Below are 19153 nucleotides of genomic sequence, written 5' to 3' on the forward strand. Positions count from 1 at the left end.
GAACGTTTGCCGACAACTCGAGCGAATCATGCATCTAATGCGGCATTATCATGTAGTGTCGTCCCTTTGAGCGAATATGTCGAATATCAAATATCCAAACTCCGCGGTGCAGTTGTGGCAATAGAAGTAGCTTACCACAACAATGTGTGAAGTGTAAGATTACAGCTCCAGGCTGGCCAGTTTGTAAAGCGTAACACTAATACTGTCCCTTACCGCTTCTCGTACAGCCACCAGGAAGTAGTTTACTTTCATTCATACTGCAGCGTTTAGATATTTTCATGAATGTAAGTGCCTCAGCGCTTCTTTTATTCCATTATGCGCCGAAGACTGGATACTCAAACGATAAACAGAGATCATGTCGACGGAAACAATAAGGTAATTAATGACACAATGAGCAGCTAATCGCTACATGCGACAACAGCTAACACATGCAGAGCTTCACCGAGCCTATCTCTGTTTGTTGTTGTTGTTGTTGTTGTTCTTGTTGTATGGCGGTTGGCATCCAAGTTGTTGCATTACCGCCAGACTTTATACCTCAGACTTTGTCGTAGTCCGTAAAAGTTCTCCTTCCATTGCTTTGGTGTTACAAAGCCCATGAGGTCATGATATGTCTTTGTTACTTGTCTTAGAATAGTTGTTGTTGTTGTTTTTGTTTTATGGCGGTTGGCATCCAATTGTTGCATTACCGCCAGACTTTATTCCTCAGACTTTTCCTAGTCCTCAGACTCTGTCGTAGTCCGTAAAAGTACTCCTTCCATTGCTTTGGTGTTACAAAGCCCATGAGGTCATGATATGTCTTTGTGACTAGAATAGTTGTTGTTGTTTCAGAGAGTCTGGCGGTAATGCAACACTTGGATGCCAACCGCCATAAAACAACAACAACAACAACAACAACCGGCTTTATTCCAGGGAGACTCTTCTTCATCTTCCTCTCCTTCTTTGACGTTCGGTGCTTCCACCGTACAGCTTTATTCTTTAGGCTTCATTCTATAGGCTTTAATATTTCCACCGACGTCGCTGCTTGATAGCCGTGCGTCCACGAGACTGGGCGAGGACAGGAGACCACCCCCACCCCCATCTCGTCACTCTGATCACTCTGACTCCCCAAAAGCAGACCCCCATCACTCCGACTCCCATTTAGCGCCTTTAGCCTGTTTTCTATATCTGCCCAATCAAGCTCCTTTGTTCCAAGGAATCTCCCTGCAGCTTTAGCAATGATCCTGATCCTTTCAGTTCTGCTTTGAGTCTGAGCAGCACAGTTTACAACATCCACCATAAAGAGTACAAAATCCTCTCTATCCACAACCAGGGTATTCTCATTAATTCTGGAACCTGCACGCTGGCCTTTCTCATTTCGCCCTGGCTGGGAGCAGCGCTGGCTCCTCTCTCTGTATTTACTCTAAACTCGTTACTTGAAACTTTCTTGACTGCATCTGCATAGGATATACCTTGAGAGACCTTTATTTTACAGCTCTTTTGCTAAACCTGCATCCCCCGAAGGCAGAGCTATGTTCTTCCCCACAGTTACAGCACTTCAGTTTTGCTCCCACGTCACACTTCCCATACTCGTGATCTCCTGCACATTTACCACATCTTTGCCTCCCTCTACAGACCGCTGCAATATGCCCAAAGCGCTGGCACTTAAAGCAACGCAGGGGCGGTGGAACATATGGCCTAACGTCATGGCACATGAACCCAATGAACACCTTACTAGGCAGGCACCTCCCTTCAAGTGTTACCATTACCGACAAGCTGTCACATCTTACCCCAGACCGGGTCACCTTCAACCGCCTAGCGTCCACCACCGTAGCTCCAGTCAAATTCTCCTTAACTTCATCCACAGACGTCGCCGTAGGGACACCTACGATAACTCCTCTGACCATGTTTCTTTCAGCATCAGACACAAGAATGTCCTTTCCACCCAGACGTTTAGTTCCAATCACCTTCCGTTTGCTGAGCCGCGTCATTGCACACGACCAGCAGCGAGCCATCTCTAAGGACACTCGCACTCTTGATCACTCCCACAGCTACAGTTAGGCTCTTTGACAATGCCACTGAATTCCACTCCTTAAAGGATGCACTATCCTGTGCAAGCTTTATGATCACCTTACAGTCTTTGCTCTCACCCCGGATATCAATAGCTTCAGCCTCATCCTGCTGCTCATTCCCAGAACCCTCGGACGAGCTAAGGGACTTTTTACGTTTCCGGGCACGTGCAGCCAGAAAAGGCTGCTCCTCCACGCCGTCCAGAACGTCTTCGACCACCGATCCACTCTCCTCCGCCATCTCCCGTCTTGTTTCAGAGACCGACCGGCTCTGTTTGTTTACCTCGTTTAATCGACACCTTAAACTTTCACATGTAACATCTGATTTGTAATATTTAAGTTTAACATAGTTCAAGCCTATTGTGTTGATTACAGTTTAATAGATATGTGGATGGCCATTCGTATAGGCTGTCTTTTAAAAAAAATATAATAATCATTTATATTTATATATAACCTCGACCAGGAGAACGAGGAGCGACTTCAACAACCCAAAAGTCCAAAGGAGGTCAAAGGCAGACTCTCCTATGGTTCATGGATGATCAACATTGGGAAATGTCTGCTTATAATCATTATTGTTCCTCCATTCCTCAACTATGCATCACTACAGAGAGAGGGTCAGATGCTCCTCCCGAAAGGTATTATTTATGCCATTTGATACAGTGATTATATATTTATAACAATAACAATAGTAACTCTTAAAGACTTTCGGAGAAGTGTGTAATGGTTTCACTCTTTCACAGATGGACAAATTATTGATGTTGGTTTGGGTCAGACAATGCATCTCTTGTGTAAAGGAAATGGGGAACCAGTTGGTAAGAATATGTATTTTCTATAAATGTTTGAACCTTTAAGCTTATTTTTTAAAATAATGTATTTATTTTTTTGTAAATGTATTTTTTATAGTAATATTAGATGCCCCGACTGGGATGAGTTCTGATGTTTGGTTTCATATTCAAGAAGATCTCTCTTCACTGACTAAGGTGGGAATGGCACTAGTTGGAGAAGCTTAAATAGCAGTTTTTTTTAGATCGAGTCCTCTTCTGTGTTCATGTCATTTATTAGGTGAATGTCTCACAGTCAGCAGGGCTCTAATGCTGCCTTGTTGTCAGTGGCCTATAGGGACACTTGTTCCCGTAACTCTGCCACATCCCCTATCCTCAACAAGGGAGCAGTACAGCAGAAAGTTGGGCCTGACAGCCTGCCCTTCGTCATTTGTCTGAAACGCGACCCAAATGAGGTCACAGACTAGCCCAGGAAAGGCTTTGCTGACACACAACTAAATTACAACCGCATACACTATAAGACTGCCTTGTTATAGAACACATAATACAGGATAGACTTTTTGTCATTTAAGCTCCTTTAAAAAAAAAACAAAAAAAACAGCATATACTATTTGGCATTCATGTCGGCCATGTTTGTCCCAATGTTTAGGTTTGTACATATGACCGAATGGGTTTGGGCTTCAGCAAACGTGTGATGCAGAATGAAACCACAGGAACAGAAAGAACATGGGGAGCGTCCACTACTGGACGGTAAGATGAAATTAATTATTATATTGATTATTCACTCATTAAATGTATTTTTGTATTTTACATTGCAAAATCAATTAAAGGGAATCATGAGTCAATTTGTTGCTTTCATACACTATAACTGACTCTAATGATGACTAGTTATATAAAAAGCTAGCTATCCTAACTACAGACAAGCACAGTTATATACATAAATACTGTTGGGCGCAGCAAAATAATGAGCGCAGACTTTCTTCATCACAACAGGATATGGGAGGTTCCCAGACCTTTTGTGCAATCTGTATTTTGACCAAGTTTATGGCCCTTTTGAAATGAAAGAATCTTGACAAATATGTAAATAAAAAGTAAAAGATGTTCCATATTCTGTGCTTGCGATGCTCTGTTCCAGAAGATGGGAATGTAATCTTATTGTTACACATGAAGTTGAGCTTTAAATCTGCCTAAAGGGTAGCAGACGTGCTTCATGGCCGGTCAGCAGCACTCCAGTTTACCTTGGCACCTGGCCCGGAAAGCGCATCTCAGATGCTGGCAATCAATTGCCTCAGAATTCAATAACTCTAGGAGTTTGATTACTTACTAACCATAACCCTGCAAGTGTTAGACCCTCTTATTTCCGTGTGCCACATCTACGTTGATTTATAAGAAGCACAAACCAGGACAGCAGATGGCTCTTTGAACAGAGGCCATTCTGTAATGATGATACATCCTCTTCCCCGGCATTGTTTGCAATGAATAAAACCTTTTGACTTAGTTGGGCAATTTTAACTTAAAAAAAAATTCAGTGTTACAATTATATAGTTTCATTTAGACAGCCTTACACAATTTAAGACTAGTATGCTCCATAGAGGTATAACATTTAGAGTTGCAACACATGCACATTTAATAATGTGGTGTTTTAAAATGTTCTCTAGTTCAAACCTCAAAGCAACATTTAATTAATACAGGGAAGATTGAGAGGTTTTGGTACCCCAAGTAATACATCTATGATTATTGATTTGCTGCAATTGAAAGTGCCCGGCAGACCTAATCTTTACCGCTTTTTACCTAATCTTTACCACCATTTTAGAACAGATAGATTTTTATATTGGACTTTTCTTTTCTAGTAAGAAATTTTACATTGAATAATTTTATTCTGGATACAAATAGTTGCCCTCCCAAACGCTTGATGTACTGATGCATGGGCCCTTAAAACCCACTAATGAAGAAATTACAAATTAATTAAATTAATAGTGCCATGCCGTACTCATCTTTCATGTCACCAGTCTTGGGGCCTCTTGGCTGAATAAATAAACCTCCTCGTGGCCCCATTTGCAGCTCGTCCTGGTTAGCGCTGTAACAGATTATATTGTCTTGCAGGATGGTAGATGATCTTCACAGGCTCCTTCAGGCGGCTGAAATAACCAAACCCTTTATCCTGGTAGGATCGGAGCTCGGAGCCCTCAATGCAAGGTTCTACAGCCACATTCATGATGTGTAAGTTTAACCTAGATACTTTATTATTTATTTTATTAATGCAAATTGTTCTGCCCGTCTTTAAATGTAAATATACAGCAACTGCTTGGCCTAATATTATGTCTTTATAGCTAGTCAACTAACCAACAACCAACACTGCCTCGAGCATAAGATGGCTCAAATGGTTGCAGCACCCTGAAGTACTGCATTTTGAATTAATTGTAGAATTGAATAAATGGACTTAACTTTATTGATCAACAAAATAAAAATGTGGTCACAGCGGCTTGCTTGCATTTGAAGTACTTCCATGTGTGTTTGTAAATGGTAGATGTTGAAGATGCTTTTTTACAAAGATCAAAACATCTGCTTACAGTCCTGTTATCATCTTGATTTCGTAAATGCTTCTCTTTTTTATTTTTAAAATTTTGTCTATATTTAATTCTAGACAGAATCAAAAGGAAATCCATTCATGCATTTGGAAGGTAATAACATTTACTTTGCAAGAGTAGGGAAAGCATTGTTTTTAGTATAAGATTTCAGCTGTAGGGGGATGAATAAATATCTTCAGCAATGAATTATCCTTTCATTACTATTTATCTGGTGCACCTTGTGTTGTGTTCTTTTATTGTATACATAAAGTGTCTCCTTGGATTATACCGCTTTTGGATTTTTGTCAGTGGCATAATATTGTAATTTTGTTTGATTTTTTTATTTATTTCTGTAACAATAATTTACACTGCAAATGTGTTATTGTGAGCTGAGATGGGCATGCAGGGCGCTTGCATGAGCAGGTGGTACTGAGCGCTGATAGGCTGGGGCTAAGTGGTGAAGTCCGTGGATATTTTCTGAACATAACTTAATTTCAACCCTCCACTTTCACCATGTGGATGTATTTAGTTGGTTTGTGTACAGTTTATTCCACCATGCAAAAAAGAAAACATTTATTCCCATGGTTATTTCCATCATCGCCTATATAGCCCTTTACTATTTCAGAGTGATTTATCTCACAGTGATAAATGTGACAAGGAGTTGTACAAGGGATGAAAGATTTAGTAATTAATAATGTTGCTGTCATTAAATGCAGAAAATTAAGTGGTGGTGAATTGGTGACACCAATAGAAATATTGCCCATGAATCTATTGAGAGCAAAGGCGACTCACCTAAAGGCAAATGGAGATGGAGCAGCCACCCAACAGTCGTTATGCCCAAGCCGGAAGGCTAAAGTGGTCAGAACTGAATAAATAAGTCTCTCCTCATCTGTGTGTCCTCTGTCCTTCAGGCAAGTATCCAACCTGGTCATGATTGATCCCATCCCAGAGGACGCCTTTGAGGAGGACCTGTGGAAAGAGTACTGGTGAGTGTGCATTAAGATGACGATCACAAGGAAAGATCACAAGAAAGGGGATGATTACACAGTCCAGGTCAAGATCATATTTAGAAATGGCAACAGAAACTGCTAGAAGCCAACAAAATCTATGCTAATATCTTAAATAGTTGTAAACTGATAAACACCTTATCACATCAAGCTGTTTATTTGCCTGGAAAAGCAAACATGTTTGGCAAGTTGACCTGTCAATCTACATCATCTTGTAATATATTTACCTCATGTAAATTCCTCACAGAAAAGCCCAGTTTGGCCCTCCATAGAGGACACATTTGAGAGAAGCATTAACTGACATGACTGGACTTGCACGTTTCATAAGTTTATTTTAAAACTTTCCATATAGGTTTCTACAGCAAGAATCCAACCAGACTTGATTGGGTGGGGCTCATTAGCCTGATTAATTGGAGGCCAAAGAAGCTCATTAGCTGATCCCAATCTTATAGCACAAAACAGACGTGGACGACAGCACGGGGAGAGCGAGCAGTGATGGTGGTTTGTCCTGACTCACAGAAAGTCTAATAATGGCTTAAATCCTCCGGGAGACATACTGTCTGTGTCAAGTGCTAGTCTTTGTCATAGCACTATGCATTTATGATCCTATTGAAACAGGATCATAAATGAAGGAGGCATATAGGCATGCAATTTTCCCATGTGTGGACAATAAAGGAATATCTTATCTTATATTGGTAAAAGTGACAATTATACTTCTTATTGTTTACAAGTGTAATTGGTAAAAGAGATTCACTTGACAACCCTGGTACTGTACTAAGCAGTGAGGTCTTCCGGTGGCCTAATCCCAACGCACTTTAAATGGTGTTTATTTTATACAATTTGTCTTTTGAGAGCAGTGATGTATGTAAGTATGTAGCCCAGAAGTTCTTGGTTATTTACAAGGATGACTTTTGTTCCAAATGAGTACAGAGGAAAAACTAATTAGAGATGTTTTGCGTCCAAAATAATGATTATTTAGCGACTGACAGATGGTTTGGAGAGGGCGTATGAACTCTCAGAGCAGTCAGGTAGTAGGCCTGTAGGTCAGTCCAAAGATAAGATTTATGTTTGGCATGTGGGAATAGAATACATAAATTGAATCTGGAGGACCTGATGATTCACTGTGGGAGCACTAAGGCAAAAGCTGAAGGGATAAGGAGCATATCATAACATTATCTTCACATTCCTTGGCCGGAATATGACATAGGACTCAAAAATACCATGCAGAAAGGCATGTTTAAATGGCTAATCTGGTTTGGCTTAATTTCATGATTTTTGTAGTTCTGTCCAGCAGCATGAGCTCATAGGTTATGCAAGCATCAGTCAAGGCAGATAAGAAATGGTTCGGTGAAAATGGCCAATTTGTACGTGACTCAAAGTGCAGCAGCACCATCTATCAGGGCTATGTGTCCAATTACCCGCTGATTAATAGACGTTCATTTCAGTGTATGACAGCATTGGCACAATTCGATTATTTTATATAGACGGAAATGAAGCAGGGGCTCTCTTTCAGAAAACCATTTGATTATCTCATCTTTCCTTTGAAGGGTAAATTTGGAACCGTACATGTTTATAGGTTATAAAATCAGTCACTCACTTCCTCCCTTGAACCAAACTGATGGAAATAATCCCTTCACAAATGAGCATGTTCCAACCAAGTATCAGAAAGAGGACCCAATGTACTGTAAAAATTGAGCCAAATGTGACCGTACACTGTATGTCTGCAATAGGGACCACAAATGGGAAGAGTTCATTGCCGATTAATGTTAAAATATGCAGTGCTATTAAATATATTATAATTCCCAGGCCAATAGTACTGTGTATCCAACCCACCGTACACCGAGCGTACGTAATACGTTCAAATCCATATTTGAAATGCTAACATTAGTTTGGTAGTTTGTGGAGCGCAATGTGCATGAATAAAAAACATCACTACTAACATATACAGTTGGTGAAGTGAAACCATTCAGTGTACTGTGTGTTAACCTTGGAGAGGGTAATGTGGTGGTGGTTTCAGAGGGAAGCCAGTCCACACCTAAGCATCACTATGGTCAACTCTATCAGCTGTTTGCTGGAGATTTCCACATCAAAGACCATCTCATTAACAAACACTCTCTTGGAAAATGTGTTCTGTAACAGCCTGCAAAATGACTCGCCAAAATCTCCTGAGAAATGCCCTTCATGTATCTATGTGTAAACGCATGAAATGAGGCGTTCTGTTCTTGTTGCGTTGTATATTGGGGTCAGCTGTCTTATTATGGATATCTTTTGTGGCCGTCATCTCATTTCCTTCTGGGTTTTGGTTAATGCTTACTGATGGAAATCCAAGCAGTTGGTTATGCTACAGGGGATTAGAAGAAGCCCTGGCATAATTCTGGGCAAATTGCATTCAGAACAAACCCGTGTTTGACTAACGTGCCTGTGCTCTTTGTTTTATGAGCCCCATTGAAAGCAGTGCAGTTGCGTCATCGCACAGAAATGAATCTTTCCTGATTTCAACAATAGTATTGTTTTAATTCAGCAGACAACTCTATGTAAATGTGGTTTATTTTTAATGTGTCCAGTACAAATGTGTTTGTAATGTTGGACTTATTTTGAGATGTGAACTGGCTATTTAGTCACTAAAAGAACAAATTATTTGTTTCTGTGGATGAGTTTTGCGAGTTAAACGTGTAGCTGCAGTAACACAGTAAGTTTATGTGTATGTTTGGTGGCAGTTGGAGAAGATGATTAAAGTTAATTTTCTGGACTAGTCTTTACTCTTTGGGAGCCTTTGTTTAATTCTCAATGTATTCCTTTAACCTAAATATTCTTTGTTTGTTATTGGCATCTTCACCTAAACTAGAAGATCAATGTGTAAGTAGTACCTGAAAGTACTATATTTTTGTGGGGCTTTTATATCTTAGATTTTGGCCCTGTAGGTAGGTTAGTCACATTTCTAACTGGTTTATATCCTTTACTCTCACAGGTATGCATACAGATTTCTTGTATTAGCTTTAATAAGATGCTGAACCAGGGCTCTTCTGGGAATATGCTACTCAATTTTAGTGTTGAGCTGCAAGCGTTGACTCTTATTTGGCCACCGGGTAATGGAATCGGAGGGGAATATTAGGAGATACAGTTTGCCTGTTAAACATTTCATGACTTCTGATACTTGGAATTGGGTAAAAACTAAGCTACATGTAGGTACTTACTAAGAGCTGGTAAATTCTAGTGACTTACAGTAAGTTTGTAAGCTAAATGTGAGCCCCTGTGGTTACCAAATGTCATACTGCAATATTATTATAAATACTGTAGTTATTGGTAAAAATGGCAAATTAAGTTAAGCATCTGCAGAAAGAGTGGAATCGTCTCACCTGAGTCATTTGAATATGTTGAATTAATTAATTTTAGTGACTCATGCCATAAGACCCCACTTTGATTATTGTGTTCAAAAGGGTTGAGAAATGCATTCTGATGGGTCAGGCCCGTCAAATAGACTCCCCTTATTTTTTCTTTATGCATTCTTAAAAGTATTATGGTTTGGATGTTCTTTGAATCTGAAAATATCATTGAATGAAATACAATGGACCTAGACATTGTACGCATACTTGTGTTCGGTGTGGGCTGCACAGCTGTGGCACCGGGTCCTGGGTGGATCCCTGATTGAGTTATGCAGCTCAAAATGAAAATGACACCCGGCGTCCCATTCATCATCCCAGCGCTCATTAATATGCCCATCGAGCTTCCACTGGCCCTCGCATAAACACGTACGCTGTATCTACACCACGCGCAGACGCAGCGTATGCCATTTTGACTGACGGCCGCTCACACACAACTGCTGCTTATACATGGATTTATGAGCTGGACAGGGTTTAACGCGGGGGACAACGGGCGTTTTTACCCATCCATGCAGTTTGTTGTGGACAGATTTACAGACATAATAAATGCTTTCCTCTCACAGCCATGGCCCGGTTTATACTCCTTTCTCTCTTGAATGGTATCAGCTTAGACTTGCATAAATCACAAATGGTGACACTAAGATTAAAGCACAAAATGTTAAAAGCCTGGAAATGGGGGTTTTGTATCTTGAGTCAGTTTTTAACCAGCATAGTCTCATCTGAATCTTACACTGATGCTGGTCCAATTTTTAGACCAATTAGTCAGTTTCCAAAGGTTGTTTTATGTTTTCTCTGCTTCAAAAAGGTCTTACATTTTGGAACTCAGTGAAGTCTTGGCTCAAATTACCCATAATCAATTGGGAAACTTTTGTTGTTGTTTATTCACGCTCTTCATAGTGGTTAAAAGTGTGATTCAGCCTTGTTTATTGTAGTTTATTGCAGGTCTCAAAAAGCATCTCAAAACATCAAAATTTTCTTTACCGATTGTATTGTTCATTTATTGTTGTTTCTATTCACTATTATTTCTTTCTTTCTGCAATGAAACATTATACTATACTCTGCTTTTGAATAAAAGTAGCAAAAATGCACTAACAAGCAACATTTTAAAGATGGTTTTGAACGCAGATGGTACATTATGACTTAAGGGAAACTTTAAAACCAAGATAGTGAACCACCAGAAAGTGCCTGTGTGGGATGAGTCTGTGGAATGGGTCTGAGAAAGCCTGAAGTGGTGCACAAACGGCATCAAAAGAAATTATACAGATATTTTGCTTTCATGGTATAAAGTGAGTTACAACACTGAGCTTAACAAGTAAAATAACCTAAATAAGAATTAAAGAGATGGTTTAGGTTTGTGATTATTTGTATACATATATTGAATGAGGATGTTGTATATTTGTAAGAGTAATATTTAACATAAAGAAACTGTATGTAAGATTTTAATGAAATTCCATAAACGTGACATATCTCCAGATACGAGGTTAACATGTTCCAATCAAATATAACTGACTGATATCAATTGTAATGTTTATTTACTTACGTTGAACATGATTTTCCAAGTTCATGCTGAGTTGGCCTCCCATGAGCCTCACATTTGGGTTGTCAGATCCTTTGATTAACTCTAGTTGGTTTAACCCTCTGCGTCCTCTCTGATGATCTGAATGGTCACCACGTAAAGCCCAGCACATCATGAATCTGTGGACTAAGACTGCGGGTTAGTTGTGATCGTTCTTGAGTGCTGGCTACATACAGTTCCTTCAAAAAGCAATATGTAGTATTCTTTATTGATTGTCATGTAGTTTATTATGTTAATATATGTAAAGTGTCTTTACAAGTGATTGACTTATTCTATCAAACGCTTCATCTTCTGAAAGACGCAACTGTACACAGGCTTTAAATGGGATAATTAACTGGGATGAGTCCATGTAAGTTATTTTTCTTCCCACTCCTTTTCAAGAATTGTGCTTTTCTGTTCAGAATATGAGTATATAAAGAAAACAAACTCAAAATACTCGATCAGTTTTGATTGACTGATTATCTCCCGGTTGAGTCTTTTCTCTCTTGTAAATATATTGTCTCCATCAGCATTCAACATTCAACTCTTAAGTGGATAACTAATCATAGTTTGTACAATTATGCAAATTAAATGAAGCACTTAGCGCTATAATGATTCTGTGTCTGTAACATTGAACCTGACCAATAATCAGATGACTAAATTGTAGACATTCCAATGGTAATTCTTGGTTCTTTAATAGTCTCCTCTCAGTTCACCCTGACTCAGCTCTCTCCCGCCCCACATCGCTCCTCTTCTTTCAGAGAACTTCAGAGCAGTCAGGATGGAACGCCAATTAATTGTAATTAGAACCACAGTAAGCGGGCACCACTAATGAAGCAGAGCTGCCGTGGCCCCAGTGTGTTTACCCCAGTGTAATCTATAGTATTGAGCAGTGGGGATGATGCCTCAGCAGGAAGTGAAAACCTCTACAGCTGTGGTGCAAGACTGACACCGTGTGGTAGTTGAGTGTATTATATGTTGATTCACAACATGACTCATTTAGATGCAGTTGAGGCATAGACATTTCCATGTTTTAGATAGGGACAAAAACACATAAAAATGATTAAATTTGACCATTGCTGAAAGAAATATTCAAATTTATGACCCACAAATGTGTACCCATGTCATTTGTTTAGGATTGGCTCCATAATCTTGCCATATTAATCATATGCCATGATGATTTTACAGGCAAGCAGAACAGCAAACTCCACCATTTAAATCCGACCTGTTTCCAGCTCCATTTTAAACTATAGGGATTTTAGAAAGCTGTAACGCCATGTGATCACACCCGAGATGGTACTTTTTATAATATTGCTAGAAATGTAATTTCATTGTAAGAGTTTCTATTTCAGCCAGAATTATACTCGTGCAATATTTGTTCAAAATGGTAATTGATTTAATGTCCATATAAGTAACTTTTTTAAATTAATGCATCATTAGAAGATATACAGCACACTTCTCCTTTTGTTCATTTAGAAAATGATTAAATGCTCATATTTGTTTTTTTGGATCCCAAGTAAGATTTTCACACTGATACGGCGTGCACATGTAAAGAGAATTTGTGAATCCCGTTCCTTGGCTAATGCTGATGATTGATGCGTCAAGCCGGACTTTTGTCAGGGGTCTGTTGTCATGTGTCACAATTTGTGTTATTTTGTGACATAATGTGTCACCCATAATGTTGTTTTTGTTAAGGTGTTGAAAACACTGCATTTGGACAACATGCAAACTCTTACTGCCCTGACCAGTCTGAGAATAAATCTCATGCATCTTCTTGTTCTGAGTTGTGTACTAAACTACTGTGCCATCCATAAATGTGGTTGAGAATAAGATTCCCATCCAAACAAACAATCTGTGTTAATTTATATAACTCTAAAACTATTCTGTGTCATTGCAGACAAACGGATTATTTTATAAAAAAGATATCCATGAGTCCATTATGTATTTGCTTAATATACAATGTACAAATGTATCGGCAACCATATTGCCTAGTTTGAAGTACACAATGATTATGTGATGATGTAGAAAATGAGCTTATATGTGATAGTATTTAAACACAAATGAAAGTATATAGTATTTATAACTACATTTGGTTAAAATGACCACACACTGTGTCTCCACAGTATATGCCCACCCCTGCATACATATATGTGCTTATGGCTGGCTTTAAACGCTTCTCTGTGAAAGCGTCTGCTGTAAGAGTTGGGTGAGCCCCATGTAATATCCAGTGTTTAAGCGTCCCCGGCTTGTTGTAATAGTCGGCAGGAGCTCGTGTAATGGCGGCTGCTTTGTGTGTGAGCGGCCTCTCAGGTAACTACGGCCCTGCATGTGGAATGACATGGAAATGAGGAGGGAGGGAGGGAGGGAGGAGGAGGAAGTCTTATCACTCCCGGGCCAAATTCCGACAGTGAATTGCGCAGTTGTAACAAAAGTAACAGAGCGTCCATTCAGCCTGCACTAATCCAGATGGGAAAGTCAAACAGCAGAAAGTCCACGGCACAAACTCATTTCATCACTTTATTAATTTAGATATTGCCTGGGCGCTCCTGTGGGGGGAGGAAAAAAAAAGAACCCCTTCAGAAATGACCAACATCGGTGAGGCATTTTGCTCTATGTCCCCCCCCTCACCAACACACACTCCTTCGTTTCTCTCTGTTATCTGTTTAATTCATCCCCGCCAATCTGGGCTGTCTTTACCCACTAAATTTCCCTTTGACACGCATGCCTTGCTTCGCATAATCCTCACTCCGGGGCAGAATTAAAAATGGAAAAAGGGAATAGGACAGGTGGCTGGAGAATCCTTCAAATAATGTTCAGTGCCAGACCTAGGAGTGATTCGACCAGATTCGGACTGGCGGGCTGATAAGTGGAAAGTTTATTTATTTATTTTTTTTGTCGCTATTATTTTCAGAATTGAGCAGTAAGAGAAGTTTGACAGGAAAAGTAGTAGGTGTAAAAGGCATAGCTCTAAATTATGGTGCCAAGAAGACTCCAGGGGGAAACTGTGGCAAGAAGATGTCAAAATGTCAACGGGGGACTGACTCAAAAAGTTTTCAAGAAAAAGAAACACCTAGGTTGACTTGTTCCTTCTCTTTTCTTCTGTGCGTGTACATCTATTATTGACCTGCTGGAGTCTTCACGTGTACATGAATATGCTTGATATGTTATCTATACACACGCAGCCATTTGTAGCAGCTGAAAAACCCTGTCTGCGCGTGTTCCATCGACCTTATCGGCTCAATCAAAACGAACACGAGCTGCGGTTCTTTGACTAGAGACATGTCATATCAACAGCAGGTGAAATGGGCTATTTTTACACATGAAAAGTACATGTTTATGATGGCAGCCTGATAGCACAGTAGCACAGTATAGTGTGGTGTCAGTGGAGTCTCTGTGTAACTCCAACAAACACATTATATCTGCTGTCTGTCCAGATGTGAGGGAACAGACAGCAAGGAGAGATTGATGAATGACTTGACGACACATTGTAACTGTAAAATAATGCACTCAAAGAAAGAACATATTGCTACATTTGCACATAATTCTGATGGCCATTGTGGATGCCAGATATAGCAAAAAAGATTACAAGGGTACAACTTTGGTTTTATAATAATTTATGCTTTTAAGTTTCAGGATTTCTGCACAAATTATTGTGGCACTGTTAATTGTTATGTTAATTATTGTAAGGCTTTTGATGATACAATATCAGAATATTTTGGATATAGTTATACCCCTAATTATTTAATGCATTATTTGTCCTGCATATGAAGCGGCTATATATAAATATGCCATTAAATATGGCCTCCTCTGGTAGTGCACATTTTACCACTGAGGTCAAATTGTTTGATCAAAAACCCTTTCTTTACTTTGAAAGGTCCTTTCTAATACTACATTTAACAATCTTGGTAAGTAGTATTCCTAAAAAGAATTATTATACATTAATGCAAATTGTGTTGTCTATCTGCAAGACATAGACAATCACACTCTCTTAATCCTTATATTAAACATATTGATAATGAATATATTCTGTAGCTGTGGCTCAGTTCAGCTGTACGACCCACAGGGCAGGAGTCGCTGTCTGTCGCAGATCTACACCATGTTGGGGAAGACGGCGCTGCATCGTCATGGCGGCAGCAGCCACAGTGCACTATTGATTGGGCTCCACTGCCTGAGACCAGGCAATTCAGAGCACCAGTGAGCCGAGACCGATTGGGCCTCCTGAGTTACAAAATCCCACTGCTCTTCTTCTGTCATCTGCCAAAAAAGGAGCATTTCTCATTCCCTAGGCAAATGTTTTCAGGAGAGAAACTTTGAAGCTTTTGTGTTGCAAAATAGTTGAGGTAATATTTATACAAGTAGTTTTCATAGCTTGACGTCTGCTAGATGTTTGGGTCAGAGCATGTCCCAGACTACAGTGGCTGTACTGTTGCTGGTCTGCAGGAACTTGTCTAATATTTGGTATTTAAAAGGTTCTTATTTCAGACCAGACTTTACTTTTGTTTCAGGGTGGTTTACTTGCAATAATCATCTTCTTCAGAGTGTCACGTCACGTTAATTTGCACATATTTTGGCACGGTTTTCCTACTGGTAGAGGCAGGATACGGCGCCATCTGCAGTCCGACTTATTTAGGACGGTATTCTGGGCGCGGGACAGTACAAATGCCCCCTTGCCTCGGTTTAAATGGTCAAGTAGGTATCGTTGAAATTATTACAAATGCGTGAGAGTGATAAAACTGTGTGGGGGAGTGGATAATGCAAACCAAGCAAATGGTGAGTCACTTGACTTAACATTTAACTTTACTGAAATTCACTATTAATTTGTTCATAGTGACGTCTTAATGGCTTTACTCACTTATGGCAGAGTTCTTCTGTACACAAACTGTCAGCAACTTTTCTTCCAGCACTAGCAGGTGGCAGTGTTCAGGGACAAAAATCTGTGAATAATGTGACAATTGTGATAGTTATAGAGCTATGAAGTCATTTGGAAGAGGCTAAAAAGAAAATGAAAAGAACTGGCAGTTTTGGGCCAACTTCTATATTTCCACTAATATTGCATCACTAAATAACTTGAGTGTCACGTCTTCTATTATCCCGGTATTATCAAGAGTATATGGCTAATCTAATTGCCATATGGCTACAAGACTGGAGTGCCCGTTGCCAAAGTTTAATGAGTTTTGTTATTTCGTCTGTTTGTGTTTTTTGAGGTATGGGAAGCTGTTGCCGTCTCTACAAGCCAAGCAGTTCTCTGCAGCTACTGGCCTGAGCCGCATGTTGATCATCCTGGGGGTCTTGGAACCAACGGTGAGGGGGCAGAATGTGTACGAGGAGGTCATTCAACGGCAGGTGAGCCCCACGACCATACCTCAAATATGCATATGTTTAAATGCATTAGATACAACTAGTTTCATTTCTTTATTTCATCGCTATGTTCATGGTTTTCAGTGGTTTAATCAAAATATGTGCAGTGCAGAAACTGACTAACTACAGCTAGTATTTCTAACATGGCGCCAACATTTCAGATTTTACTACTAAGATTACTTCCATTGGTACTATTTCCGCTAAAACTGGCGCTCATTAATTTTTTTTACTTTCTTTTACTTTTTAAGTGTATACAGACATTCCACAAGTTAATGCTATAAAAGCACTCTCAGTAACACTCACTCGTAGCATTTGGAATTCAAAACTTTTACTTTTTACTTACTTTTTTTAAAAAAAACTTTTTAAAGAATTTGCAGAAAAAGCCTGGAATATATTTTGTATGTAGCACTTAGTTGCATTAGTCTCATAGTTCAAATTCGGCCACAGGATGGTGCTAGTGCAAGAGTAATGACTTGAGATGGAGATGGGAGGGGATGATGATATGTTTTCATTTTGTAAGAGGCTGGATGTGGCATGATACCACAGCAGACACATTTAATTTTTGAATAAATGAAAAATTCAGCCTTTACTCTGACACAACACAGTGAATTCATTGTTTCTAGTGATGACTACTGTGTTGTAAACTCGACCCTCTGACAAGTCGTTCTGGTGGAATGAGCTGTTTATGTAAGATACAAACCTTTCAAACATTTATTTGAGATGGGATTTTTATACAGGAATATTTTCATGTTCTGTTTAGAAAATGTGTAGCAGCTGAAACTACAGCTTGTATACTGTCCTGAAGTCGGTTTTAGTTTAACACCTTTACTGTCCGTTCAATTTTAGTCGTATTCCATTACCAGGTCATAACACATATTGTGAAATGAAGTCACCAGAATTAGGAAAAATGAAGTATACACATTTTTGATTCAAATTTATAGACTTTGTTTTCCACTTGCCATTTACTGGAAGATGGAAGATTGCGCTTCTTTCCTATTTTTCCTTTATTCCAATGTTTTATTGTGCGAGTATGAATTAGAACATGGGTTTTGAGTATCCATGGAGGTCACTAATGATTACCTCATCGCTAAGAGGAAGAGCACCGTGTACCTCAGAATATTTGTTATACCATCAGAGTCACACATTCAGTCATCATCTGTTCATATGATCGAAAAAAAAAAACGGAACAGCTTTGTCTGCTGCTGCCAGCCACCCACATGTGATGGCACAAGTGATGTCGGGCCTAGCTTTTCGAGTATTACAGTTGCCAAGGAGATGAGGACATCAATGTGCTTGAAATCTCCAAGGACAAAGAGAGGTTTGGGTAGACAGGCTTCTGAAGGTTATGATAATGTGTGTACTCTCACACAGACAACCCACTATTAGTCCACCGAGCATAAAGTCCTATTCTCAGGGGTATGCTCTTTTAACCTGTATCTAATTGAGCGAAAGCAAAATAGGATGATTCTGTTTACATTACTCGTCTTCATGTTTAAAGACAGAGTGTTGGCCTGCATATACATGTATAACCATATTTTACAGTGTCAACCTTGACTTAAGTTTTGTATTATTGCAATGGCGTATAAATGGAGTCCATGCGCATGAAGACATACAGTATGATGTCATGTTAATGTGGTGCTCTCTTTTTCTACCTCTTAGAAATTCCTGCTGTGTAATCCAGCCCATCAAAGCAGTGCTGTGGATGAGCATTACTTTTTTAATGAAAGCGCAGCTCAAGTACAGTATGTATACGTTTATTTTTGGCACTGTTGACTTTTAGAAAATATGAATTCTCAAATCTTTGATTAAACACACATTTTTGTATTTCCTCATTCTAGAGACATTTCAAAATTCAAGCCCCTCTCCAGCAGGACATCTGTGAGTGTGATCACTGGAGATCACTTTGACCAAGAAATCCCATACCAGCTCAACCAGGTGAGCATGTCCACACTACCTGAGCCACTTAAACGCCAAGTCTGGTACATTTTAGTAGACATTTGAATATGTGGTAATAATGGTCTAAAACTCTTCTTTCTGCACCAGATGGTAGCTACGCTTCAAAAGAAGTTTCTGGAGGTTTCATACCCATCAGCCAGTCACATTCACATAAAAGGAGCCGACCGACGAATGATCTACAAGGAGCCATCTGCCATTATCCAACACCTGAGAAAGCTAGTCAACCAGCGACAAGCCAAGGGCTTCAGTGCATAGACTCAGGAACTGCCAAAACATCAACGCAATATCTGATATGTTGTAAATATCAGATTGTTTTAATAGTCATGATTAAAAAAAATATATATTTTTTGTGTGTGTCATTTACGGGTTGCTATTATAGATATGCACCCAAGAGGGACATTTTCATGAAGGGGGGGAAAAAGAATATGCCAACAATGCAGTTGCTTGTGTTTTTATTCACTCGTAAGATAAGCTGACCATATGAATTATTTACAAAAGGTAAA

The 19153-nt window shown here is 39.4% G+C and overlaps 1 protein-coding gene across 1 annotated transcript; it reads left to right on the forward strand.

Annotated features, from left to right (window-relative positions):
* The first annotated feature begins 214 nt into the window (after positions 1 to 214).
* Positions 215 to 18976, forward strand: LOC140374396 (uncharacterized). The gene is made up of 11 exons (XM_072461278.1): positions 215 to 375; positions 2509 to 2680; positions 2786 to 2857; positions 2949 to 3025; positions 3477 to 3577; positions 4931 to 5047; positions 6306 to 6380; positions 16541 to 16679; positions 18354 to 18436; positions 18533 to 18629; positions 18738 to 18976. The coding sequence occupies exons 1-11, from the start codon at positions 316 to 318 to the stop codon at positions 18903 to 18905; spliced, it is 1161 nt and encodes a 386-aa protein (XP_072317379.1). The 5' UTR covers positions 215 to 315; the 3' UTR covers positions 18906 to 18976.
* Positions 18977 to 19153: the final 177 nt, after the last annotated feature.

This window comes from Eucyclogobius newberryi, unplaced genomic scaffold (assembly GCF_026437365.1).
Source record: "Eucyclogobius newberryi isolate DKJ021-1_F unplaced genomic scaffold, fEucNew1.0.hap1 SCAF_3, whole genome shotgun sequence".
NCBI classification, from domain to species: domain Eukaryota; kingdom Metazoa; phylum Chordata; class Actinopteri; order Gobiiformes; family Gobiidae; genus Eucyclogobius; species Eucyclogobius newberryi.